The 26671-nt window shown below is 40.5% G+C and overlaps 3 protein-coding genes across 11 annotated transcripts in view; 1 reads left to right on the top strand and 2 right to left on the bottom strand.

The window, feature by feature from the left end:
• The window catches only part of LOC139982139 (uncharacterized), a 272671-nt gene that overhangs the window by 211160 nt on the left and 34840 nt on the right, over positions 1-26671 (bottom strand). The gene's annotated exons all lie outside the window — the stretch shown is intronic.
• The window catches only part of LOC139982126 (uncharacterized), a 153372-nt gene that overhangs the window by 35750 nt on the left and 90951 nt on the right, over positions 1-26671 (top strand). The window lies entirely within an intron of this gene.
• The window catches only part of LOC139982131 (uncharacterized), a 221487-nt gene continuing 198502 nt past the window's right edge, over positions 3687-26671 (bottom strand). The window contains exons 1-13 of one of the 5 annotated variants that reach the window (XM_071994723.1): positions 25947-25973; positions 25020-25070; positions 24155-24205; positions 23222-23272; positions 21890-21926; positions 21706-21765; positions 21431-21490; positions 21190-21215; positions 19977-20033; positions 19472-19522; positions 19199-19249; positions 12679-12729; positions 3687-10407 (exon numbers count right to left, since the gene is read on the bottom strand). In XM_071994723.1, coding sequence (XP_071850824.1) covers positions 8170-10407; positions 12679-12729; positions 19199-19249; positions 19472-19522; positions 19977-20033; positions 21190-21215; positions 21431-21490; positions 21706-21765; positions 21890-21926; positions 23222-23272; positions 24155-24205; positions 25020-25070; positions 25947-25958 — 2796 coding nt within the window. In that variant the 5' untranslated portion in view covers positions 25959-25973 and the 3' untranslated portion in view covers positions 3687-8169. Of the gene's footprint in view, positions 10408-12678; positions 12730-19198; positions 19250-19471; positions 19523-19976; positions 20034-21189; positions 21216-21430; positions 21491-21705; positions 21766-21889; positions 21927-23221; positions 23273-24154; positions 24206-25019; positions 25071-25946; positions 25974-26671 lie in introns of those variants that run through there. The other 4 variants (XM_071994727.1, XM_071994725.1, XM_071994728.1 and 1 more) reach the window with 4 other exon arrangements.

Raw genomic sequence — 26671 nt, forward strand, 5'->3', positions numbered from 1 at the left:
TTGACAGGGTACCCCCACTGGGGTGTCTGCTGTCCAAAATGGTACAATTATTGGGGGTGCGATTCCTCCCAAGGGTGATAGGGGGGCTATTTTGTGAAAACCCCCGAAATAAGTCAATAATTTAACGTTAGAGTGGAGGAAACCCGCTTTGGATCTTGCAGGCCTTACCACGCACAGGAGCCAGGCCCTTTTGGGCCCATTTTGACAGGGTACCCCCACTAGGGTGTCTGCTGTCCAAAATGGTACAATAATTGGGGGTGCGATTCCTCCCAAGGGTGATAGGGGGGTTGTTTTGTGAAAACCCACGAAATAAGTCAATAATTTAACGTTAGAGTATACGGAGGGAACCCGCTTTGGACCTTGCAGGCCTTACCACGCACAGGAGCCAGGCCCTTTTGGGCCCATTTTGACAGGGTACCACCACTAGGGTGTCTGCTGTCCAAAATGGTAACATAATTGGGAGTGCGATCCCCCCTAGGGTGATAGGGGGGTTATTTTGAGAAAAAAAAACGAAAAAATACAAAATTTAACATTAGAGTATTGGGAGGAAACCCACTTATGGACCTTACAGGCCTTACCACGCACAGGGCCTGACCATTTTTGGCCCAATTTTACAGGATACCACCACTAGGGTGTCTGCTGTCCAAAATGGTAACATAATTTGGAGTGCGATCCCCCCTAGGGTGATAGGGGGGATATTTTGTGAAAAACACCGAAAGTAGTCAATAATTTAACATAAGAGTATACGGAGGAAACCCGCTTTTGGACTTTGCAGGCCTTACCACGCACATGAGCCTGGTCTTTTTGGGCCCATTTTGACAGGGTACCACCACTAGGGTGTCTGCTGTCCAAAATGGTAACATAATTTGGAGTGCGATCCCCCTAGGGTGATAGGGGGGTTATTTTGTGAAAAACACCGAAATTAGACAATAATTTAACGTTAGAGTATACGGATGAAACCCGCTTTTGGACCTTGCAGGCCTTACCACGCACAGGGTCTTGACCCTTTTTGGCCCATTTTGACAGGGTACCCCCACTGGGGTGTCTGCTGTCCAAAATGGTACAATTATTGGGGGTGCGATTCCTCCCAAGGGTGATAGGGGGGCTATTTTGTGAAAACCCCCGAAATAAGTCAATAATTTAACGTTAGAGTGGAGAAAACCCGCTTTTGGACCTTGCAGGCCTTACCACGCACAGGAGCCAGGCCCTTTTGGGCCCATTTTGACAGGGTACCCCCACTAGGGTGTCTGCTGTCCAAAATGGTACAATAATTGGGGGTGCGATTCCTCCCAAGGGTGATAGGGGGGTTGTTTTGTGAAAACCCACGAAATAAGTCAATAATTTAACGTTAGAGTATACGGAGGGAACCCGCTTTGGACCTTGCAGGCCTTACCACGCACAGGAGCCAGGCCCTTTTGGGCCCATTTTGACAGGGTACCACCACTAGGGTGTCTGCTGTCCAAAATGGTAACATAATTGGGAGTGCGATTCCCCCTAGGGTGATAGGGGGGGTTATTTTGAGAAAAAAAAACGAAAAAATACAAAATTTAACATTAGAGTATTGGGAGGAAACCCACTTATGGACCTTGCAGGCCTTACCACGCACAGGGCCTGACCATTTTTGGCCCAATTTTACAGGATACCACCACTAGGGTGTCTGCTGTCCTAAATGGTCACATAATTGGGAGTGCGATCCCCCCTAGGGTGATAGGGGGGTTATTTTGTGAAAAACACCGAAATTAGACAATAATTTAACGTTACAGAGTATACGGATGAAACCCGCTTTTGGATCTTGCAGGCCTTACCACGCACAGGGTCTTGACCCTTTTGGGCCCATTTTGATAGGGTACCCCCACTGGGGTGTCTGCTGTCCAAAATGGTACAATTATTGGGGGTGCGATTCCTCCCAAGGGTGATAGGGGGGCTATTTTGTGAAAACCCCCGAAATAAGTCAATAATTTAACGTTAGAGTGGAGGAAACCCGCTTTTGGACCTTGCAGGCCTTACCACGCACAGGAGCCAGGCCCTTTTGGGCCCATTTTGACAGGGTACCCCACTAGGGTGTCTGCTGTCCAAAATGGTACAATAATTGGGGGTGCGATTCCTCCCAAGGGTGATAGGGGGGTTGTTTTGTGAAAAACCCCGAAATAAGTCAATAATTTAACGTTAGAGTATACGGAGGGAACCCGCTTTGGACCTTGCAGGCCTTACCACGCACAGGAGCCAGGCCCTTTTGGGTCCATTTTGACAGCATACCACCACTGGGATGTCTGCTGTCCAAAATGGTAACATAATTGGGAGTGCGATCCCCCCTAGGGTGATAGGGGGGTTATTTTGAGAGAAAAAACAGAAAAAATACAAAATTTAACATGAGAGTATAAGGAGGAATCTCGCTTTTGGACCTCTCTTGGACCCTCCTCACGCCCACACATGGGATTTCAGCGACAACACCATTTCAGGGTAAGTAGCAGAGACTATCAGCTTGCGTTAGCTACCAAGACCGTGTAATTTTCTTATCAGGAAAGGTTATTTATCATTATGAATTCTATTTATGGGAAAATAGGTGTTTTTGTTTTGAAAACTGTGAAAAAATACGTCTTCTTGAAACCCCCTCCTGTTGACTGGGGGCACTTTAAGAGGTAAAACTTAAAACGTTGTGGTAGATGGGAGGTCCAGCGATCCCTCCCTGGGATGATAGGGGGGTTATTTTGAGGAAGATAGGCTCCGGGAGCCCGAGTCCGGCGAGAGAGGCCGGAGGAGAGAGAGAGAGGAGAAAGATTGCCCCCAAGGTCCCGGCACCGTCCGGATTCTATGACCAAGGGTGAAGGCAAGGGCAAGGCTCAAGGCCAATAAATAGCCCATTTGAAATTCCGACCGGAACGGACAGAATGTCCAGGTCGAGGGGAGTGGTACCCGGCTAGGTACGCACACCGAGATGGGCTCCGGGGGCCCGGGTCCGACGAGACCACGGGTCCGGCGAGCCCTCACAGGGAGTGCGGAACCGAGGTTCCACTCCGGATCCCAGGAGCCGGTCCCGGAGCCGGGAACCGATGAGATCAACAACTGCTGGGCCCCCAGAACGGGGTAGTAAGGGCAAACGCCCAATCCGAAAAGAAAGCCGGCCCGAGCGAGGTTCCCACGGCAAACGGAGATATACGTATCCCCAGCCTCAAAGTTAATCCCGCTTCCAAGAGGGGGAAAAGTCTCTTTCATCAGGGGAGTGTTGCCCCCCGGAACTAGCAGCTTGAGCTGCAACGACAGGTTCGAATCAATTGCGGAAAGACACTGCAATCGCTACACCATTTATCACTACACATCCCAAATGTGTGTTTAACGAGTACCAGCAGAAACCAGGACATGACATAGATTTCCTGGGCATTCATGGGTCATATTCTCCTCGCTAGTTATACTTCTCTCTCATTATAATTCATCGCCATATGTCTAGGTTTGAAACCTTACTTGTGTTTTGTTGTTTAAAACGCTTGTGGAACCCCCTCTAGAGCATGTCAAAATGCGCAAAACTGAAGCGATTCTAGTACAGTCTCGTAGTACCTTGGCAAACTGCCAGGAAGAGAACGTTCTCGAAACTTGGCAAAGTGCCAGGAAAACGAAGCCCTTTTTAGTACCTTGGCAAACTGCCAAGAAGATATACCCGCGCTGTATATTTGTTATGAGAGGGGGGGGGGGGGGGCGAGCAGTCACCTGGATTGACACGTGTAAGCTCAACGTTTGCTGCAACGAGCTGTCGACTACGTGAGCGATCCCATGGAATAAGCCTCTCTCTCTACTTTTTGGGTGAATTACCAAGACAAACGCGTTAGTAAGTTGGAAAAGGGGTAGGATAAAACCCCAGCGAAGGTACAAGCGCTCCGAGCATACAGTATGCGCTTCATGAATAATGTTCGATGTTCCGACATTTTAAGCACAGTTGCATTTTGTAGCACCTGATAGCCTAGTCGTGGCTATGCGCTAGGTGGTTTCAATAGGAAGTTGGATACTTCTACTGTACTACACTACGAAATTGACACGTCTCGACATGGAGAGATTTGAGGAGTAACGGGTACGTTATCATAACATTCATTACGTGTTTACGTTAAATGTGGGTTAGCTAGGGTTAGCTTAGGGTTAGCATATTCGACATAGTTTTCGGGACATAAATTGGTGTCGTGATGTAACTCGATGCGTACTATCAAGTGATGATCTTAAACTTGTTTCAAGTCGTTTACTCCTGTAATGAGGGCACTTTAAAGTTTTACCTAGGGGTCCGTTTCTGAGACAGGAGGAATAAGCTATCAAGTCCAGACTGTCCATTATTCATTAGGTCCCGACTGTCTACTATTAGGTCCCGAGCGTCCAATTTCAGGTCCAGACTGTCCATTTCTAAGTCCAGACTGTCCATTTCTAGGTCCCGAGTGTCCAAGTGTCTGAACCCAAAATCGTGAAGGAGTGGCAATTGCCCCCAGTTGCCCCCCCCCCCTGTATCCACCCTTGCCTAACTCTATATCGGTGTGGTTGATGTGAAAAAACATTGGCCATGCTGAAAGTAAGTCAATTAGTGCCATTTTCGAGTATAGATTCTAAATTACAGCACAGCTTCTAATCATGTTGTAATGTTTAATGCTATAATTTCAAACAAATTTCATACAAAGTATCGTAGTAATCCTATTAACATTGTAGACTAAGTGGCAATGATGACAATACAACCACAAATGTGCTAGACAATATATCCCTTAATAACACCATTGCAATTGATTTGAATAAAACAATGCTCAATAAAATATACCAAATGAAATCATCCCACTAGCATTTTCCTAGCTGATAGCCAAAAGTTGGATTTGTTTCAATTCCAACTAGGTAATATCTTAGATGCAAGGTGAACAACCCAGATTTGGGATGGTGGCTATATCCCATCATCTCAGCCAACAGCTGATTGAGGCCAGCACTAGTTCATAGTTGACCTTAACACCATTTTTATACACTGGAACAGAAATGAAAAGAACACATTTTTTCATTGTTAATTTACAATTTAAAATTTTAATAACAAGCAGAATAATACAATGTCAACCTGAAAGGATTAATTAACTAAAATAACTCAACTGTTAAACAAAGTATAAAAATACAAATATTGTTCAAGTGAGTGGTACAATTTTGATTGTTAGAATTAATATTGACAACAAGATGTACTGTCACTGGACATTTTTTATTGAAAATGTAATATAAATTGATGAATTTCATTGAATCTACATAAATTCAAAACATTTAGTTGTTAATTTTATTGCTTAAATGCATGAATATATATGTACAAATGTAATATAAATTGAAGAATTTCATTGAATCTACATAAATTCAAAACATTTAATTGTTAATTTTAGTGCTTAAATGCATGAATATATATGTACAAATTAAGTAAAAAAAGCAGATGTTACAGTTATTAAATTTCAATAAAATGTAATATGTGTGATACAACAGTCAATGGTTCAATCATGGTTACAGTTCAGTGGTAGTTAGCTGCAAGGGCAGATCCAGAGAGCATGGTTGAGCTGATCTTCACAGTACTTTTCTGGTGTACTGTGTAATGGGGTATGAAATGCCAGTAAATGGCAATACTGCATAAAGTTCATATAAATTGGCACTAAGAAGCAATAAAAAAATTGATAAAAAATGCTCCTCACTGGATCTATATACCCTCAAGTTAATAAGCCATTTCTACCCAACAAAATGAATTAAGTACTACTACATTCAAACAAATCTTAAATTTGCACTATCATAAAGTATATCATCAATGCTGAAATGATATTTACATGACTGAATGAGTTCAAACTTTGTACATAATGAAATGCAAGACTCAAATTTTATATTGACTTTGCCACATTTCCAATAATATTGTAAAATATTGAATTATTCTTTTTCGAAGTGTGGCACACAATTAACATATATAAATCATTAAGCATTGAATTTTATCACATTAAAGTAATGTTTCAGTATTTAAATGCAGGATTCTAATTTAATTGCATCCCTGTTAAACCTGGCACTGCTAAATTAAACTATGGATGGGGGACCCCAAAATAAACTTCTGGATCCACCCCCTTGGCAAGACTTCATCTGTAGTACATTCTCAATTATTACCATGGATGTCTGGGCTTCATTTTTTCCAGAATCAGTAGAAAAGTCAATTAAAATGTTAATGAAATTATACAGTAAATATATTGAGTAGCATATTGCCTTTTCATGAAATTAACTAATTTACTAATGCATAAAATACACATGCATTGACTTTAAAATATGTATCCAACATTGATGCACTGAAGTAATTCACAATTTAATATTGCTTGCCTAATCATATTGTGGGACATAGAAATTACTTTTTCCAAGAGTTTGCACAAAACTAACATTACAAAATCTACATGACTTAAAAAACATTGCACTCACATTTGTGATATTCAGCACTCATTTCAGTACTTAAATTTGGTATTTTCAATAATGTGTAAACAGAGAAAGAATGAGAAACATCTATAAAAAGAACAGAATACACAATTTGAATTCATTTAACAAGTAGAATAATAATGTGTGATTAACTATAAAAATGTAATCAACTGTTTAACTTTAACTGTTGAAGTTTAAACATACAAATATTGTTATGTGAATGCTATCTTGGTTGTTCGAATTAATATTGACAGCATGGTAAAAGGACTTTTTATTGAAAATGTACAAATCTACAGTATATGCATACAAACACATTTACAAATATTGAATTTCATTGTTAATTGTAGTGTTTCAATCCATGAATATATGTACAATTTTGAGTGAAAATGTAGATTGTATAATTATTAATAAAACTGTCAACGGTTCAAATTCCTTGTTGCAATGCTATTTCACTGGTAAAGTTAGCTGCTACAGTAGGACAGATTCAGAGGTCATGGTCGACCTCCTCCTTACAGTACTTTTCTGGTGTACTGTATGTGGCATAATAGAGTACATGTACATGTATGAAAGTAAATGTCAATACTGCATATAAGTTCATATAAATTGAACCAAAAAAACAATAAAAAGGCAAATTGATCAAAAATATGTTGTTTCATCATCATATGGTATGTTAGTGAGGCATCTCTCTACTCCGCATTCCCACCCCTCTTTTCCACACATACATATCTCCAACTGCAAGTGGACATCCTGTCCAAATGTGATCCAACCCATGAAACCGAAAAAGATCAGTTCGGGATCGATCAGTATTGCTAGAATTAAATTTTTGATTATCAGACACTAATTAAAAATAATGTTGTATCTTATATTTCAGAATAAAATCTTATTATCATGTCATTAATGGCTGGAAGTATTTCTGACAGGTTTTCATTCCTTTTTTTATACTTTTTTATATAAATTGTATTTGTATAGGCCGGCTGCCAATATTGTACTAGTATAACAATGCAGATCCTTGGTTATGCAATCATGCAGCATTAAATGTTTGATTCCTCCAAGCATTTCCAGTATTGACATCAGACTCCTTACAAATAAGTGCAAACTGTATTGAATACTGTAGCTCCCAATTAATGCATGAAAGCTCACTTGGTGCAACCATGCATCATGATGTTATAATTAGGCAATATGCAAGGGTGTGTGATATCCTTAATATTGGAGTGTGAAGATTTTTCTGAATAAATTCGCTGGCAGTAATGAGTAAATGTTTGTTCACATTTTCCAGTATCATCAACTATTACAATGGCAAATCAGTAAGAAGCATTATATTGTTGCGAATTTGTAGTGTTTTCAACATGCTAATTTATCCCATTTGTACCATACTGTGATATAGAATACAACATGGTAATCTTGAAGCTATATATATGTCTCATTATTTGTTGCACATTTTGCTCAGCTATTATTTACTACACTACTGTACAGTAGCTCACTTGAAAATATACCTCTTGGTTATATATCACTAACAAATGTACAACACAGGCTATTTAAATGGAAGAGATGGTGTGTATATAATCCAGAATCCAGGCATTGAATTTGAGATTAAGATGTTATCTAGAACAGACCATTCTTTATCACAATTTAGATTCAAATAGGGAATACAATGTCAGTTTACTTTTTTCTCTCAAAATGACTTGTCTGAGATCACACTTGGACAAAGAAGAATACAACCCTGGAAACTGGTTAAGTGTAAAGGTCCTAATGCTCCTTTTGTAACTGTGCTTTAGATTTTTTCTGTATAATGTTCCAAACTTTGGATTTGATTTGTGTAATTGACCTATTTTGCAAACAGGCATTGTTTTCTCTTGCATCATGACATGCTTTGTATGCAGGAGGATGCATGGATTTGATGGCTTTCTTAAGCTGTGGGTCATTCATGACAGCCGTTTCTTCATGTTTACTCCATTTTGTTCTTGAGGATATTACTCTCTTTTTGTATTTTGTATTGACAGTTGTATGAGCCTGGCTATCAGGTATTTCTTGAGTTTCAACTTCATCTATCTCACTTTCATTCTCATCAGACATTTCTCTATCTGACAAGAGTTCTTTATTATCTATTTCAAAATCTGCCAAAGCTTTTCCTTGATACTTATGAATATGGCCCTTTTCAGCAGTAAGTAACAGTTTGCTGACTTTCGCAAGAAATATCACATCTTGTGGAAGGCGGTAGTATTCTTTGTGAACACTGATATTATGCCCCAAGTGATTAGCCAGTTGTTCTAATTCTGATTCTGAAAGATTCAAAATTTGTGACAATGTAGCAAGATGCTTCCTCATATTTGTGGCTGTAAGGCGTTCAGGATTTTGAGCCCCACACTGTTGTGCATATTTATGCAGGCAATCATATCCACGAAGAGGCTGTAGAGACTCCCCTGATGGGCATGCAAAGATGTAAGGGTTTTGGGGATCAACACCAGCAAGTTCCCTAGTGTTGTTCAGTATTTCTATTGAATCTTTCATGTTGGGGGTTAGCATTACTGGAACACCGCGGTCTCGCTTACCCCTTGTCATTATTAGGCTTAGCCTTTTTGAGGCAATTTTTTGTGCTACTGGAAGTGAATCATATATCTCATCTTGAAAGTCTTTTTTTTGCCCTGTTTGTTGTTTGTAATCTTCCAGTTTAAGATTCTGGGTTTCCCCAGGTCGACGTCTGTTAAACATTATCAGTTGTGTAAGAGTTAGTGAGGCCAACTCCCTCCATAGCGATGTTGTTACCTCTGTTTTCAAACTTTCTTTTGTCTCTTTTATGTTACATGATAATAGTTGATACAATTTCACAGTATCAGCTGTTAGTGGTATTTTAGGGGGCTTTTGCCACTTTTGTTTGCTTTGCTGTTTGTAGATTTTAGTGGCAATTTTCTTGTTCCACTGCAATTTCTTAAGCTTTAAGAATTGCTCGGCCATGTTCTCTTGTGAAGCATCTGCAGCTTTTATTGCTTCTGCAATACTTATATCTGCCAGCACATTTAAGCTTTGACCTAGCTTTTTAGCCAATGATGGTGTGGCAAACATTTGCGATGCATCGTCAAACCCACAGCAGCCCTTCACACCTGAAATTACATTATCAAAATGGCATGGATTTACTAAATCTTTAGCTGATTTTATGGCACAATTTAGCTTTTGGGTCTCGAGAAGAAGACGTGCAACAGATCTCATCCTATCTGATACAATGTAGTGTGCATTTGGGCTGTCATTGATGTAGTGTTCCCCCAATTTGCATAACCAAGGATCTGCACGTATTGTTAATACAATATTGTCAGCCTTCATACCTGCAAGTATGTTCTGCAGTTTTGAACTGCAGTCTGCCTTTGTGGGAAGCAGTACTCTGGCAGCTCTCCGAAGGCCCAAGGTTTGTTTACTTTCATTTTTAGATTCTGAGGTGCAATTTTTCTGGTGTCTCCAGAGAGATCTTTTTGCAAAATATCCGTGACAATCTGGACAAGGAATGAAATCCTCTGCATCCAGTAGCCCCATTTGTGGTCTTTTATACACCAAAAGTTGACCTTTTCCTTCTTTGAAGACTTTTATATTGTGGGCATGGTCCCCCTTTTTTCTTAATTCTTCAAAAATGGCATTTCGTTCCTTTGACTTTTTAGGTTCATTTAAGGCCTTAATCACCAATGATTCATCAAAATGATGAGTTTTGAAATGTCGTGCTATTTGTAGAACAGTTTTCTCACAGTAGATGCAGTAGTGTTGTCTGTTCCAAGCTCTTTTTGATTTTTCCTCTGGGGCAGTGTACTCTGTTGATAATACACATACCTTATTACTAGTACTGGGTTGATTCTCATCAGCAGCATAGCCTTCATCTGATGTGTTAGCATCTTCTTCTGAAGAGGTGTCGCTTTCTTCATCAAATGGTACAAAATCACTTTCGACAGCATCATCTTTAGAGTAGCTTCTTAATTGTCTAAGTTTCCTTAGCCTTTTTGGAATCTAATGTAAAAAGACATGAAAATTTAATACAAATACAGAATTTCCTTGAACTACATGTACTGTATAATGCATCTCAAATGGCAAGCTATGCATAACTTTCCAAGGGCAGGACCAGCGGGTCCCCCCACCCCCTTGCGAAAATTAAGAGGGCCCCTCGTTTCAGAAATCCTGGATCCGCCACTGCTTTCCATAGAGTTTCTAGGGAATCGGTATATAATATCTTACTTTTTGGCATGACAGTCTTAGAATACCAACTGTAGTGCAATAATCTAGTTATTTTGTTAGCTTTGAAAAAAATGTCCATCAGTAACTTTATGCATGTTTTTTTAAAAGTGGCAAATGCCATATTCAATCTAATAGAAGTGCCACTGGGCTAAGACAAACACAAAACCATGTGCATGTATTAGGACTATGTTAATATTGATTTGCAAATCAGGTACAGTACATGTAAAGTGACTATAGTTAGGGGCCAAGAACATCCCTGATTGCGACAAACTGCCATGTCATATGTCGTTACACAAGAACATGAATTCCTGTTATTGTTTAACAACTGTGACTGAACGTAAACACTCCGTGTGTTGTTGTTTTTGCTTTGTAGTAAAAACAGGTGTCAAGGTACCAATCGTTGGGACATGTTTGCTCTGATGGGGCCACTGTTTCAAAGATTTTCTAATCAAATTTAATTCTGAAAACACAAACTTTTTGTGTGAATTAATTGCAGCCCGCAAAAAACTTATTTGATTGAACTACAATCTAACGCTATGGAGAAATGCTATTAATTTGTCAATTTGTTAATTCATGTGTAGATTTTTGTGGAGTGAAATCCTATTGTGGGTGTCGCAAATGCTGATTGGTCAATTTGCACCTCACTAAATTAAGTTGCGCACTCACATAAATATTGTATACAGACTGTCATATAGTAGGAGACTGTATGCTAAATCTATGCAATTAGAGTAAATATGATATTTGGTTAATCTTGTGTATGTTTTGTGCTAAAATGGAATAAATGCTGGTTACTAACCACTACACAGTGGCGTAACGTTGGTTTGGGGTGCCCAGTGCAAAAGCGACGGATTGGGACGCCTCTGACCTATGGTGTGCATGGTGCAGCACAGTAAATTAATTTTGGTTTTGAAAGCCATATAGCCACTTAAAAATGATTGTAACTTACAAATGATTGTAACTTACAAATGATTGTGAACTTTAGATCAATTTTAATTCATGTTTTAATGAACTAATCATGTTAAGTTGTAAAAATAGTTAGCCTTAAAAGTAATGTATTCATCTTTTCCAATTTCTGTACTTTCAAAGATTCGTCACTCGCTGCTAGTCTACTGATAGGCCCTGATTGTGGCCTGACCATATCATAATGCTTATAAATTCTGGATTTTTTTCAAGGTTTTGATATTTATAGGGTGAAAAGCGTAAAGTGGGTAAAGGTTTCTACTTCTCTTCCTAAGCCATTATAGCCATGCAAACAAAGTATTATCGTGTTGAAAGGGTATCCAGGCCTGGGTGCCCCTTAGCCCAGGTGCCTGGAGGTTTGCCTCCCCCCCCCCCCCGAGAGCATGAGAGTTACGCCACTGACACTAGTGTGCTTTGTTCCTATACAAACAGAAGTTGGGTTTAATTGACAGACCATGACATGAAAATCTCATCAACTATTTTTTTAAATCCTATATGTAACACTACTTCCACACACGATTTTTGATGCATACTTTTGAGCGACACACATGCATGCATTGTACTAACATACAGTTGTAGGTCAGTGGTACCCATACTCACTGTCAGTTGTGGTGCAACTGCAGACTTCCATCATTTCATACAGATAATTTAGATTGGAGGATATATGTACCGCTTCCTTATGTTGTTTCTATGAAGAATATAAGGACTATTATTTTGATCTAATTTTAGTGGAACTACAGTAATACAACACTAATGCCTAATACTTAAAGGTAGTTAAGGGTATGTTTGTTTGCTTCATGATTCTACTTTAATAGGTCTCCATTTATTGGTGAGAAAGAAATTCTTCATATTGATGAAATGTTGCCTCTCTATATATATGTTCTGGTATATACTATGAGATTCACTCAGATTGCCTTAACTCTTCTCATGCATGAAATTTAATGCCATCATGGTTCTTATTAAGTTCAAGTGATATTTCCATTCCATTCATTTATCTGCATTGTAACTGGAATATTAGGAGACTCAATTGTTTTTTGAAAAAGTGTGATTTGAAATAATTAACTGCAAGGGTAGTACTGTACATACCTTGGAATCATTTTCTTCATAGATAGCTTTGTCATTATCATCATCAGATGTCTGCAAGAAGTAGAATAAAGTGAATCAATAAACCATATAAATTCATTGTTGATATACAATATAGAAATTTACTTCGCTCCTCGCTTACCTGTCTCCTCACAACCTTAGCACCTCATTCTACCGTGCCTATAAAGTCCTGGTAAAATAATAACACTGTGCGCCCTCTATGACCGAACCCCTCCCCCCCCTCGGTCACTCCTCACTACTCATTCTACCATTAAAAGTGTCTTCACGTGAATTTCTTGTGGATATATTTCCCTTGGATTTCGTCTTGGTTTTCTTTAGCGATCTTTGGAAGTTTCTTTCCTCGGATTCTTAGGAGTATTGCAGTCCTTTCCAGCCCGATAAGTATCCTTTTTTGTTGAAAGGGAGGGTTTTGGGGACTGTTTTTATTCCTACTGCGTTTCCGCCCTTAGGTTTTTTGCGGGGGTAGCAGTTCCGCGAACTGCCTAGGTTTCCCGCCAATTTCCCTTCCCCACGCTATAGGCGTGTCGTTGTATTTTCATGTTCATAGCATGTCTACATTGTATTTCTATTCACGATTTCTTCTTCTATATTTCGCTCTCTCATGTTCTTTTTCAGCTTGTGTTGATTTTGTTAGGCCACTTCATAGCGTTTTTCGTATTTTGCCGTTGCTAGGTTACGCTACGTACCTCTACTCACCGTTATGTACCTCCCGTTCTCTCCCGTTCTCTTGCTAGTTTGCATTTTTCCGTAAGCTTAAGAGTTAGTCTTTCCTTAATTCGGGCGTTTTAGTTTGTCTCGTAACCAGCTGAAGTTTTTTTTTTTAACTTTCGATGTTTCGGCCAGGCAGAACCTGGGTCGAACACGATTTGTGTCCTAAGTGTAGAACCTACACCAGACGGGACCCATGCCTGGTCTGCATAAATTTTCCGCCAGCCCAGTGGCACTAGATAGACCAGTGGCTTACGAGTCTAAGAAGCAAGCTTTAGGGCAGGCTGGACTTGATTCCTTAGGCCATCGGTGCCCCAGAAAAAGATATAGGAGAGACAAGAGAGAGAGAGAGAGGAGGAGGGAGAAGTGGTGAGAGAGGTGGAGGAAAGTGGCCAGGAGAGGGCCGAAGGAGAGGTGGAGAGAGAGAGAAAGAGTACCCCTAACGGTCCCGGCGACGTCCGGTTGATTACGGCCAGAGGGAAGGGCAGGAGCAAGGCTCCTGCCAAGAAAAGACCTCTTGAGAAGAGGCACGGCTCGGCCGGGCTAGAGGCAACGTCTCAGTCCGGGTCGCAGCAAGAGAGACCCATGGAGCGCGGGCTACAGGCCACGGAGAGCTCGGGTCCGAGAGAGAGAGTACGACCGAGGGGTCGCTGAAACGGAGCCGGTCCCATAGCAGGCTCCGGGGAGCCCGGGTCCGGCGAGAAAAAAAAAAAAAAAAAAAAATCCCACCGGAAAGGACAGAATGTCCGGGTCGAGGAATACCGGCGTGGTGGTACCCGGCGTGGTACGCACACAGAGACGGGCTCCGGGAGCCTGGGTCCGGCGAGGCCCCGGGTCCGGCGAGACCCCGGGTCCGGCGAGACTCGAAGGGAAGGCAGAACCGAGTTTTCACTCCAGATCCGAGACCGCCCCCGGAGCCGGGAACCAGAGCTATACAATCGACTGCTGGGTCCTCAGAGATTGGCTCCGGAGGGCCCGGGCCCGACGAGAACGGGGGCGCAGGGGCAGAAGCCCGGTCCGCAGATCTCCAAACGGGATCCAAAACTGGTCCCGAAGTCGGGAGCCTACGAGAGTAACAACATTTACAACTGCGACATTTACAATAACATTTACAACTACAACAACATTTACAACGAGATTAACAACTGCTAGGCCCCCAGAATGGGGTAGCAGGTGCAGAAGCCCGGCCCGCAGACCCCCTAACCGGAGCCGCGGCCGGTCCTGAGGCCGGGAACCGACGAGATTACCAATGCCGGGCCCCCAGAACGGGGTAGCAGGGGCAAGCGCCCAATCCGAAAAGAGAACCAGCCCCGAGCCAGGTTCCCACGGCAAAGGGAGAAATACTTATCCCCAGACACCGAACACAGACATCGGTGCCGAGGAGCGATCGCAACCCACGGCCAGCCCGGCCGCGACACCACGATCAATCCCAGACCAAAGAATGGAACCTGATTTGTTCCCCGGCAAGGTTTGCAGAGCGTCGGGCAACCTGTCCGGCCTAGACGACGAGGTCGACCCCTAGATTTCGGGGTTACAGAGGACGGTTACTCCCGCTTCCCAGAATAGGGGGAGTGTCCCCCCCCCGGAACTAGCAGCTTGAGCGGCGACGACAGGTTCGAATCATTTGCGGAAAAACACCGCTACCACTACACATCCCAAATGTGTGTTTATTTATCGAGTACCTGCAGACACTCATGGGTCATATTCTCCTCGCTAATTATACTCCTCTCTAATCATAATTCATCGCCATTTGCCTAGGTTAAAATCTTACTTGTGTTTAAAAACACTGTCGTTTAAAACACTGGTGAACCCACTTCCAGAACATGTTAAAATGCGTAAGACTGAGGGGTTTTAAATCGGTTCTCATGACTTACAGTATTCCGTTTACTTTAAAACCTTGGCAAACTGCTAGGAAGAGAACTTTCTCGAGACTTGGCAAAGTGCCAGGAAACATAACGCTCATAGATCCTTGGCAAACTGCCAGAAAAAAAGGTACAACGTGGCACATTTGTTAAGAGAGGAGGGGGGGGGCCAAGCAGCCACCTGGCTTGACACGTGTAAGCTCAACTTTTACTGCAACGAGCTATCGACTACGTGAGCGATCCTATGGAATAAGCCTTTCTTCCTATTTCTTTGGTGAATTACCAAGACAAACGCGTTAGTAAGTTGAAAAAGGGGTAGGATACAACCCCAGCAAGTTACAAGCGCTAACACGCTCCGAACATACAGCATGCGCTTTATGAACAATGTTCGATGTTCCGACATCTTAAGCAGAGTTGCATTTCGTAGCACCTGATGGCCTAGTCTTGACTAGCCTAGGCGCTAGGTGGTTTCAATAGGAAGCTGGATACCTTTACTGCACTACGAAATGGACACATCTCGACAGGAAGAGATTTGAGAAGTAACGGGTACGTTATCATAACATTCAATACGTGTTTATTACGTTAAATGTGGTGTTGATAAAACGTTGACATAAGATGTCTATGAGATATTACGTTATATTAATGTTATATTAATGTCTTAACGGAAATTGTTTTGAAATAATAGCCCCTAAAGGGTTTCGGTAACATATTTCTTACACCTCTAATAACGCTATCATAGCAAAAGACTAAACATTTAGTAACGCCTTTGTGTTTGCTGAGTAACTCCCTGGACTCCGTTAAACAGCCAGGATTTATGAGGTGGAATTTCTACAAACCCACCCTACACATCCCCTGTTGGGAGTTTGTTCCTGGTGAGTAGGGCTGTAGCTTAGTTAGCTCAGTGGTTAAACCCGGTGCCTTCCAATCAAAAGGTCCCCGGTTCAAGTCACCCCAAGATTAATGTATGTTGTCCAGTTACAGAGCTGTTGACAATTCATAGTCATGGACATTAAAATATGAATGTACGAGACTGACTTTGGTCAGCTTGCGGCTTTGATAAGCCAATGAGGCTTCTTCACAAGTTCCTACTTGCAGGATGATCTAAATTACATACACAAATACATACATATACTGTAGTTGTAAAAGCCACATAGCAGCTGTAGCATTGATTAAGACTCTGATGAAGCAAACTATCCATTCAGTACTCAATTTTTGGAGAGCACTGTGGTCAAGCGGTGTAGGCAGTGTACTGGTGATCTAAGGCTTGCAGGTTTTAGTCCTGGCCAGATCATTCTGTTGTTTCCTTGGGCAAGGCACTTTATCTCCATTGCGTCTTTCCATCCAGGAGGGATTTCTCTCTGTTTAACAGGTTATTGTTGACCAGGGTAATATTGCTAGCGCCTCTGGCTTCGTTATCGATAGATAGGCCGGCGCAGTTCAACCCTCAATATTATTATTAATATTATTTTTCATGGAAAGAACCTCCATTAAACCTCCCTACAGGGTACAGCTTAGGTCTACATCATCAAGGCATTACTTTTCTTCAGAGGTTTTCTGATTGCAACTGGTTGATAACTAAAGGGGTCATCAGCGGTACTGTGGTAATGCAAGCAGTACTGCGAGTGCTGCTGTACTGCAGGCGCTAACAAGGTTATCATACAGGCCACTGTCCTTGACTTCTTTAGCAGCATATACAGAGAAACCACTTTCCTGCACCACAGTGGCGTCAGCAGGGCAAAGGATCGGCCCCAACACTCTATTTGCAAAGATAACCAGGTTTCATGTACTTCCGCCTCGCTCTCAGGACTCCAGGGCAGAGAGATTGTGCCGTCTGGCATGGGAGACCGTCACCACAGCTGCAGAATCTGGCACGGCCCTATGGGTCTCCCATATAGCCAGAAAGGAGAGTGTGAGGGCCGATGCTCTGCCCAGGGGACAACTCGACCCCGACGAGTAAACCCTTCGCAAGGAACATGCGGTAGGTTTTTCCACATGTTCGGCATACCTCTGATAGACCTGCTTACGACAAAGGGCAACAATGGGCTGCCCATCTTTTGTAACAGGCGGTCCCACCTGCAGCCTCCCACATAGCGCCAGGTCCCTGCCTTGAGACGGACCAGAGGTTTAAATTCTTCCCCCCCCCCCCCTTTGGCATGATCAGCCAGATACTGAGGAAGATTCGCAGCTCCAAGGGTAAACTCATCCTAGTGGCTCCCTCCGGACCCCGGGTCCCAGGCCGCAGGTCCCACACACAGGCCCCAGACGGGGACGTCTGGTTTTCCAGACGGCTCCACGCTGGGCATTAACCCAGACATTGACCAGCTCACCAAAGGCATGGCTCATCGCCGTCCACGAGTCAGACAGTTAGCCCCCTCTGCGGGGCTCTCAGCAGTGCTGCATGCCCTGGCAGGGCCGCTGTACGAATCGTCGGGGAACGTTTCCCTGGCTGCTCTTACAAAGAAAACACTCTTCGTCATTGCGGTAGCGTCAGCGTGAAGGAGTTACCTCCAAGCCCTAACAACCAAACAGAACCACATCAGATTCGAGGGCCATGGGGCGAGGACAGTTCCAGACCCGTCCCTTATTGCCAAGAACCGGGCCTTGACTTTCTTGCCCGGGGACATTTTCTTTCCGGAAATCAAAACCCTTTCATCAGTGGCTGAGGACAAGCGATGGTGCCCAGTCAGGGCACTGAAGTGGTACTTAAACAGGACAGAGAAGTTGAGACAAACAACCTCCCTTTTCATCCTGCCACGACCACCTTAAACAGCAGCCGCCAAAGATACCCTATCCCGATGGCTAGTAGAGATGATCCGCCCGTTCACGATGGGGGGATACCCGGCCAAGAGATCACAACATCAGTGGGGCCTCGGCTTCCACAGCTCTCTCTGCCGGTATCCCGATACAGGACATCCTCAAGGTGGCAGCGTGGAAAACACCAACTACGTTCGTCGCCTGTTACTTACCTGACACTCTACACGCCGAGGCAGCTTTTGGTAGCGCGGTGGTAGCCGGTTGGTACTTGGTCCCACCCCTCGGGCCTCCCACCATCGGGCAGTGCCACTCGGTGCTAAGGTTGTGAGGAGACAGGTAAGCGAGGAGCGAAGTAAATATTCCAAAACTTACTGGTTTGGATATTTACGAGTGACGAGCTTACCTGTCTCCATTCCCGCCTCCCTCCCCCGAGGGGGTGGGACACAGCCGGACGGGGGAGCAGTCGTTGGACTAGGCTCACGACTCCAAGCACAACACCAGATAGACAGAGCCAACAACTACTAAGAGTCACCGGCCAGGTCTATCGGTGAGGGTAACTTTGCACCCTGTGTTTTTCATAGGCGTACTCACCTAAGTTGTCTTAGGGTTAGCAAGTGTTGGGCCTTTACAGGATGAGGCTCCTTGTTAGGAAAAAGGGGTAGTTTCGCCTGCAGGGCTCAGGAGAGTGTCCCCCCCCTTACCCGCTGCGGCGGGGAGGATTACACTCTCCCTGCTAGGAAGGCATCAGTGCCTTTTGTTAAGGGCTCACCTTTGAGAAGTTTAGTCGACGGGAGTCCTTGGGGGTGGCCAGAGGATTCTGGCCACCCCTATTTCGGTGACCGTGAGGCCACTTTTAAGGAGTGGTCTCATGAGTAGTGAGGAGTGACCGAGGGGGGGTTCGGTCATAGAGGGCGCACAGTGTTATTATTTTACCAGGACTTTATAGGCACGGTAGAATGAGGTGCTAAGGTTGTGAGGAGACAGGTAAGCTCGTCACTCGTAAATATCCAAACCAGTAAGTTTTTGAATCTCTCTAGGTGACAGCTGCAATACATATTGTTCAAGTGATATTTCCATTCCATTTATTTATCTGCATTGTAACTGGAATAGGAGACTCAATTGTTTTTTGAAAAAGTGTGGTTTGAAATAATTAATTGCAAGGGTAGTACTGTACATACCTTGGAATCATTTTCTTCGTAGATAGCTTTGTCATTATCATCATCAGATGTCTGCAAGAAGTAGAATAAAGTGAATCAATAAACCATATATAAATTCATTGTTGATATACAATATATAACTCTCCAGGTGACAGCTGCAATACATATTGTTCAAGTGATATTTCCATTCCATTTATTTATCTGCATTGTAACTGGAATAGGAGACTCAATTGTTTTTTGAAAAAGTGTGGTTTGAAATAATTACTGTAACTGCAAGGGTAGTACTGTACATACCTTGGAATCATTTTCTTCGTAGATAGCTTTGTCACTATCATCATCAGATGTCTGCAAGAAGTAGAATAATGTGAATCAATAAACCATATAAATTCATTGTTGATATACAATATATAACTCTCCAGCTGCAATACATATTGCCTGACATTGTTAGTTAGCTGCCAATTCTTGGTCTTTGGCTTTCACCTTCCAACATTACTGGAGTGCCAAGTGATTCATTGGTACATTGATCAGTTGCAATTGTAAGCCAATGGTACCCATAGACACTATCATGTGTGGAGCAAACTGCAGATTCTAGTTTCACACAGATAATCTGATCACACCTTTCACATACAGTATATTCTGGTGGCCATGGCGACTAGATCTTTTCATTTTGGCGACTTAAAAGTCTAGTCTTTAGCTAATTAACAGTACCCCTGATAATTAATACTTGTAGATATGCATCATCAAGACAGCTGGGAAACATTCACTGAGATAGGCCTATAATTTATGCAAGACTGTTTACCTGTTCTTCTATTTGCTGCATCATTTTATCAAATACTGGTTGAAGTTCAGGATACTCCTGTAAATCAAATAAATTGATTTAATACTAAAATTAAACTGTGATCAACTACAATATTTCTATGCCATTTTTGCAAATTTACAGCACATACTCCTTTGGTATTTCAAAGGATTCAATAGATGCAATGCATACAGGCCTAGGGTAACTATTAACACTTTTTGCATATCATTTGTTATAGGAAGAACAGTTTGTTACTGGACAAATAGAATCAAAGAATAGGCAATGCTGCATTTAGTTTAACTGATAGCATTTTACTATTTGAAGAGCAAAATTGAAGGAACTTATAAATTTATATATATATACTTTGTTAATGAAACTCCAGGATTGGAAGCAGTTATACTCTTTCAAATTTACTTGTTGTGTGGTTCTGCTGTGGAACAAGAAACCACATGGAATTTGGGAAAAGTATGTTTCTTACACCTCAAAGATAATTGGTATGACATGCATGTTATATCATGCATACATTGATAGTTAATCAGTGTGTATTTCAGAAACATATACATAAGTACATTATAGCACATTTTGATGGTTTGTACCAACAACGTGCACATACTGTATCTGCCAAATCTTAGAATGTACAGCTTTGGGCATTTACTACAAATCTGCTTATTTTGATCTCTTGTGTATTTCGATACAAAACCTATTTTTCTATGATCATGAATTGACAGATTCCAATTTTAAATATTTTCCTCTGATGTTAGTATCATATTACTGATAAAAATTGTAGGATTCCTATGGGGAAATGAATTTAGCACATTTTTGTTGAGATGCTGTATATATGGCAATGTATTATTTTTTTCCTCTTTTTTTTGTGGAGGGGGGAGGGGGTGGGAGCAGAGTCAAAACATTTAGTTAGGATTTATTCAAGTTAACTTCTCCAAATCCTTATAACTCATGTGATGAAGTTTTTACCAAAACAAGCCTGTGGAATATGTTCCAAAATCACGATTTGAATTGTAAAAAACATGTATTGATTTTACCATGTGAATTTACATGTTCCGTACATGAAAGTTAAATTGGAAGTAACATTTTTATTTTTGGTTATGTTATGCTTCAATGACCACCTCCTTTCATAGACAAGAATAGCTAAGAATATACTACAAAATTTATTTTGGTAATATTTCTTCCCTGGAAATTAGAATTTTATATACTTTACCTCTTGGCAGGATACAGTACAAATATCTGTTGAAATGAAGAATAATTGTTTAAGTTTTGGATATTATACATCTATTCCTATTACAGTAAATAAGTTTAGCCAATACCAAATAGGCATGATAGAGCAATATCTAAAAATATCTGAAATATCTTAATATTTTGTAATTACAGAAATTCAAAAATGTTACTTTTGCATTCAGTCGGTTAAATAAACATTCAGGTAACATGTCAATTTAACTCACCATATGAGTACATATTCCCTGTCATTTCATCCAAAAACACAGGCTCATTGGGGTTGTTATCTGTGGCAATTTAAAAATGAAAATCGATAAGTCATAAAGACAATGAAGAGAGTGTTCTCATTAAAAATTAATAGTCCAAAGGCTTCATTTTTCTCAGATCGGCATCAAAATATAATGAAATATATATAGCATAAAATATCTAACAGAATACATAAAGAAAACTTGTTAATTAATAGGTAACAATTAAAAGGCTATTTAAATGCTGTTTCACTTACCAAGTGAATGATGGTATTTTCTCAGATCAGCATCAAAATATAATGCACCATTTGGGGATTCTGAAAGAGTGAAAATGAAGTTTGCAGTTTACAGAACTGATAAAAATTAGTGAGTTCAATAAAAGTAAAATGGCTCTAAAAGTATTTAAAACAATTTGTTCGGATTGAACACAATAAAACTCACCTGTGAATGAGACTGATGTTGATTTGCATGCAGTTTCCTAAAACAAGAATAAAATTAACAAAGTAAGTATGAAACATATTTAGAATGACATTTAAATGTAACAAAATAACAGATCAAACTATTTTCACAATCAACTTTTTTAATTTGTTATGTTAAAACAGAAAAACATGAATTTTCTAAGAACAAGAAAAAGGTATATTGTGTCAGAAAAAAAACATTTCCCCAATCCCTAGGAATAGGTCACGCAACTAGGCCAGGACATCAAGACAGGTTCAGTCCTAAGATCAGCTTCTGAGCAAAACATAGATCAGTGAATTTGTCTAACATAAGAGACTCTTCCTGTACCGAGTCAACCATTTCATTGAATGGATATGGGAGAGCAAAATACAAACATCTTTACAGCTAGTTCATGCAGAACCTGTAAGCAAAACTGAATATAGTTGTCCAGTTTTTTTATCAGGCCGATATGGAATTCCAATGCTATGATTGACATGACCATCATCATAATAGCTGTTGCTTCAGACCATGCTATTTCTATATTTCTGGCCGATTCTTTGTTTTGCAGCCTAAAAATTGCTTGATATGGGACGGGTTCAGTAGACAGTACAATATTTCACCTGTTATATGAGGTATTGACTATGTCCATTCTGATATATTTTATATTCTTAGGTTATAGATTATATAGTAATATATTGTGTATTTTAGCATGATGGAAGCTTTCCCGTATTTGGCCATATGCTCATCAATGGCTGAAGGGGTTTTTAACCTTCATGTACTCTATAGTCTGACAGTAGCTTGATCTAAGAACCTTGTGATGACAAAGTGGGATACACAGCTTCTGAATGGCACCTCTGCCCTAAATGTCTTGACTGACCAATACACGATAGCGTAATATAGTTAACATGCAGCTACCACAACTAACGTTGTTTAGATACAATTTAAAAAAAAGGTGTACTAGGGCTTATTGAATCATGTTTGTGAAATTTACCATAGCCCCACAAAAGTATCCATGGTCAAATCATCTGTGTGAAACAATGCAAATCTACAGTTTGCACCACATTTGACTGTATGTATGTCCCGATTCTGACCAACAATTGAATGCACCATGCACTAAATCATGTGTGTGAAAATCATCAAAACTGCTTGGTATGGGACGGGTTCAGTAGAATATTTTCACCTGTTATATGAGGGATTCAATATGCATATTCTGTTATATTTTATATTCTTAGGGTATATAGATTACATCTATTGTGTATTCTAGCTTGTATAGTTTAATACCCATACCTATAATTATTGTCTTAAATTAATTTACCAAAATATTATGGTACATACCATAGTATTCATTTCCTCCTGAGGCACTTCATCATGCTCTTCATTAGTTGTCTGCAAAAAGTACAATCAGTGAATTATTGATCTTGATTGAAATAAATATAATGCTTAGAGATTTAGGACCTGTCTATATTGGGGTGTGTTATTAAAATGATCAAGAATTTCCACACAATTGGCATCCATACAGGAGTGTATTATCAATATAATTACCACTCGGTTCCGGGGACCACCAATTGCCTTATCTGATGGAACATTTCCCCCGTATTAGGCCATATATGCTCATCAATGGCTGAAGAGGATTAACCTACTGTATAGTCTGACAGTAGCTTGATCTAGGAACCCTGTGATGACAAAGTGGGATACACAGCTTCTGAATGGCACCTCTGCCCTAAATGTCTTGACTGACCAATACACGATAGCGTAATATAGTTAACATGCAGCTACCACAACTAACGTTGTTTAGATACAATTTAAAAAAAAAGGTGTACTAGGGCTTATTGAATCATGTTTGTGAAATTTACCACAGCCCCACAAAAGTATCCATGGTCAAATCATCTGTGTGAAACAATGCAAATCTACAGTTTGCACCACATTTGACTGTATGTATGTCCCGATTCTGACCAACAATTGAATGTACCATGCACTGAATCATGTGTGTGAAAATCATCATAGCTGACACAGCGTATAGATACTGCTTCAGACTATGCTATTTCTATATTTCTGGTCGATCCTTTGTTTCACAGCCTCAAAACTGCTTGGTATGGAACAGGTTCAGTAGAATATTTTCACCTGTTCTATATGAGGGATTCAATATGCCCATTCTGATATATTTTATATTTTTATGGTATATATATTGTGTATTCTAGCTTGTATAGTATAATACCAATGCCTATAATTATTGTCTAAATTAATTTACCAAAATATTTTAGTACATACCATAGTATTCATTTCCTCCTGAGGTACTTCATCCTGCTCTTCATTAGTTGTCTGCAAAAGGTACAATCAGTGAATTATTGATCTTGATTGAAAGAAATATAATGCTTAGAGATTTAGGACCTGTCTTTATTGGGATGTGTTCTTAAAATGATCAAGAATGTAACAATTGGCATCCATACATGGTGTGTACAATATCAATAATTACCGCTCTGTTCCTGGGACCACCAATGCAATATTCTTTATCTGATGGAGCCTTTCCCCCGTATGAGGCCATATGTTCAATGCATAGCTGGAGAGAATTTTAACCTACGGTATAGTCTGACAGTAGTTTGATCTAGGAACCTTGTGATGACAAAGTGGGATACACAGCTTCTGAATGGCACCTCTGCCCTAAATGTCTTGACTGACCAATACATGATAGCGTAATATAGTTAACATGCAGCTACCACAACTGACGTTGTTTAGATACAATTTAAAAAAAATTGTACTAGGGCTTATTGAATCATGTTTGTGAAATTTACCATAGCCCCACAAAAGTATCCATGGTCAAATCATCTGTGTGAAACAATGCAAATCTACAGTTTGCACCACATTTGACTGTATGTATGTCCCGATTCTGACCAACAATTGAATGCACCATGCACTAAATCATGTGTGTGAAAATCATCAAAACTGCTTGGTATGGGACGGGTTCAGTAGAATATTTTCACCTGTTATATGAGGGATTCAATATGCATATTCTGTTATATTTTATATTCTTAGGGTATATAGATTACATCTATTGTGTATTCTAGCTTGTATAGTTTAATACCCATACCTATAATTATTGTCTTAAATTAATTTACCAAAATATTATGGTACATACCATAGTATTCATTTCCTCCTGAGGCACTTCAACATGCTCTTCATTAGTTGTCTGCAAAAAGTACAATCAGTGAATTATTGATCTTGATTGAAATAAATATAATGCTTAGAGATTTAGGACCTGCCTATATTGGGGTGTGTTATTAAAATGATCAAGAATTTCCACACAATTGGCATCCATACAGGAGTGTATTATCAATATTATTACCACTCGGTTCAGGGGACCACCAATTGCCTTCCTTATCTGATGGAACATTTCCCCCGTATATGCTCATCAATGGCTGAAGAGGATTAACCTACTGTATAGTCTGACAGTAGCTTGATCTAGGAACCCTGTGATGACAAAGTGGGATACACAGCTTCTGAATGGCACCTCTGCCCTAAATGTCTTGACTGACCAATACACGATAGCGTAATATAGTTAACATGCAGCTACCACAACTAACGTTGTTTAGATACAATTTAATTAAAAGATGTACTAGGGCTTATTGAATCATGTTTGTGAAATTTACCATAGCCCCACAAAAGTATCCATCCTCAAATCATCTGTGTGAAACAATGCAAATCTACAGTTTGCACCACATTTGACTGTATGTATGTCCCGATTCTGACCAACAATTGAATGTACCATGCACTGAATCATGTGTGTGAAAATCATCATAGCTGACACAGCGTATAGATACTGCTTCAGACTATGCTATTTCTATATTTCTGGTCGATCCTTTGTTTCGCAGCCTCAAAACTGCTTGGTATGGGACGGTTTCAGTAGAATATTTTCACCTGTTATATGAGGGATTTATATTCTGTTATATTTTATATTCTTAGGGTATATAGATTACATCTATTGTGTATTCTAGCTTGTATAGTTTAATACCCATACCTATAATTATTGTCTTAAATTAATTTACCAAAATATTATGGTACATACCATAGTATTCATTTCCTCCTGAGGTACTTCATCATGCTCTTCATTAGTTGTCTGCAAAAAGTACAATCAGTGAATTATTGATCTTGATTGAAATAAATATAATGCTTAGAGATTTAGGACCTGTCTATATTGGGGTGTGTTATTAAAATGATCAAGAATGTCCACACAATTGGCATCCATACAGGAGTGTATTATCAATATTATTACCACTCGGTTCCGGGGACCACCAATTGCCTTCCTTATCTGATGGAACATTTCCCCCGTATTAGGCCATATATGCTCATCAATGGCTGAAGAGGATTAACCTACTGTATAGTCTGACAGTAGCTTGATCTAGGAACCCTGTGATGACAAAGTGGGATACACAGCTTCTGAATGGCACCTCTGCCCTAAATGTCTTGACTGACCAATACACGATAGCGTAATATAGTTAACATGCAGCTACCACAACTAACGTTGTTTAGATACAATTTAATTAAAAGATGTACTAGGGCTTATTGAATCATGTTTGTGAAATTTACCATAGCCCCACAAAAGTATCCATCCTCAAATCATCTGTGTGAAACAATGCAAATCTACAGTTTGCACCACATTTGACTGTATGTATGTCCCGATTCTGACCAACAATTGAATGTACCATGCACTGAATCATGTGTGTGAAAATCATCATAGCTGACACAGCGTATAGATACTGCTTCAGACTATGCTATTTCTATATTTCTGGT

The sequence above is a fragment of the Apostichopus japonicus genome, chromosome 16 (assembly GCF_037975245.1).
Source record: "Apostichopus japonicus isolate 1M-3 chromosome 16, ASM3797524v1, whole genome shotgun sequence".
NCBI lineage: Eukaryota > Metazoa > Echinodermata > Holothuroidea > Aspidochirotida > Stichopodidae > Apostichopus > Apostichopus japonicus.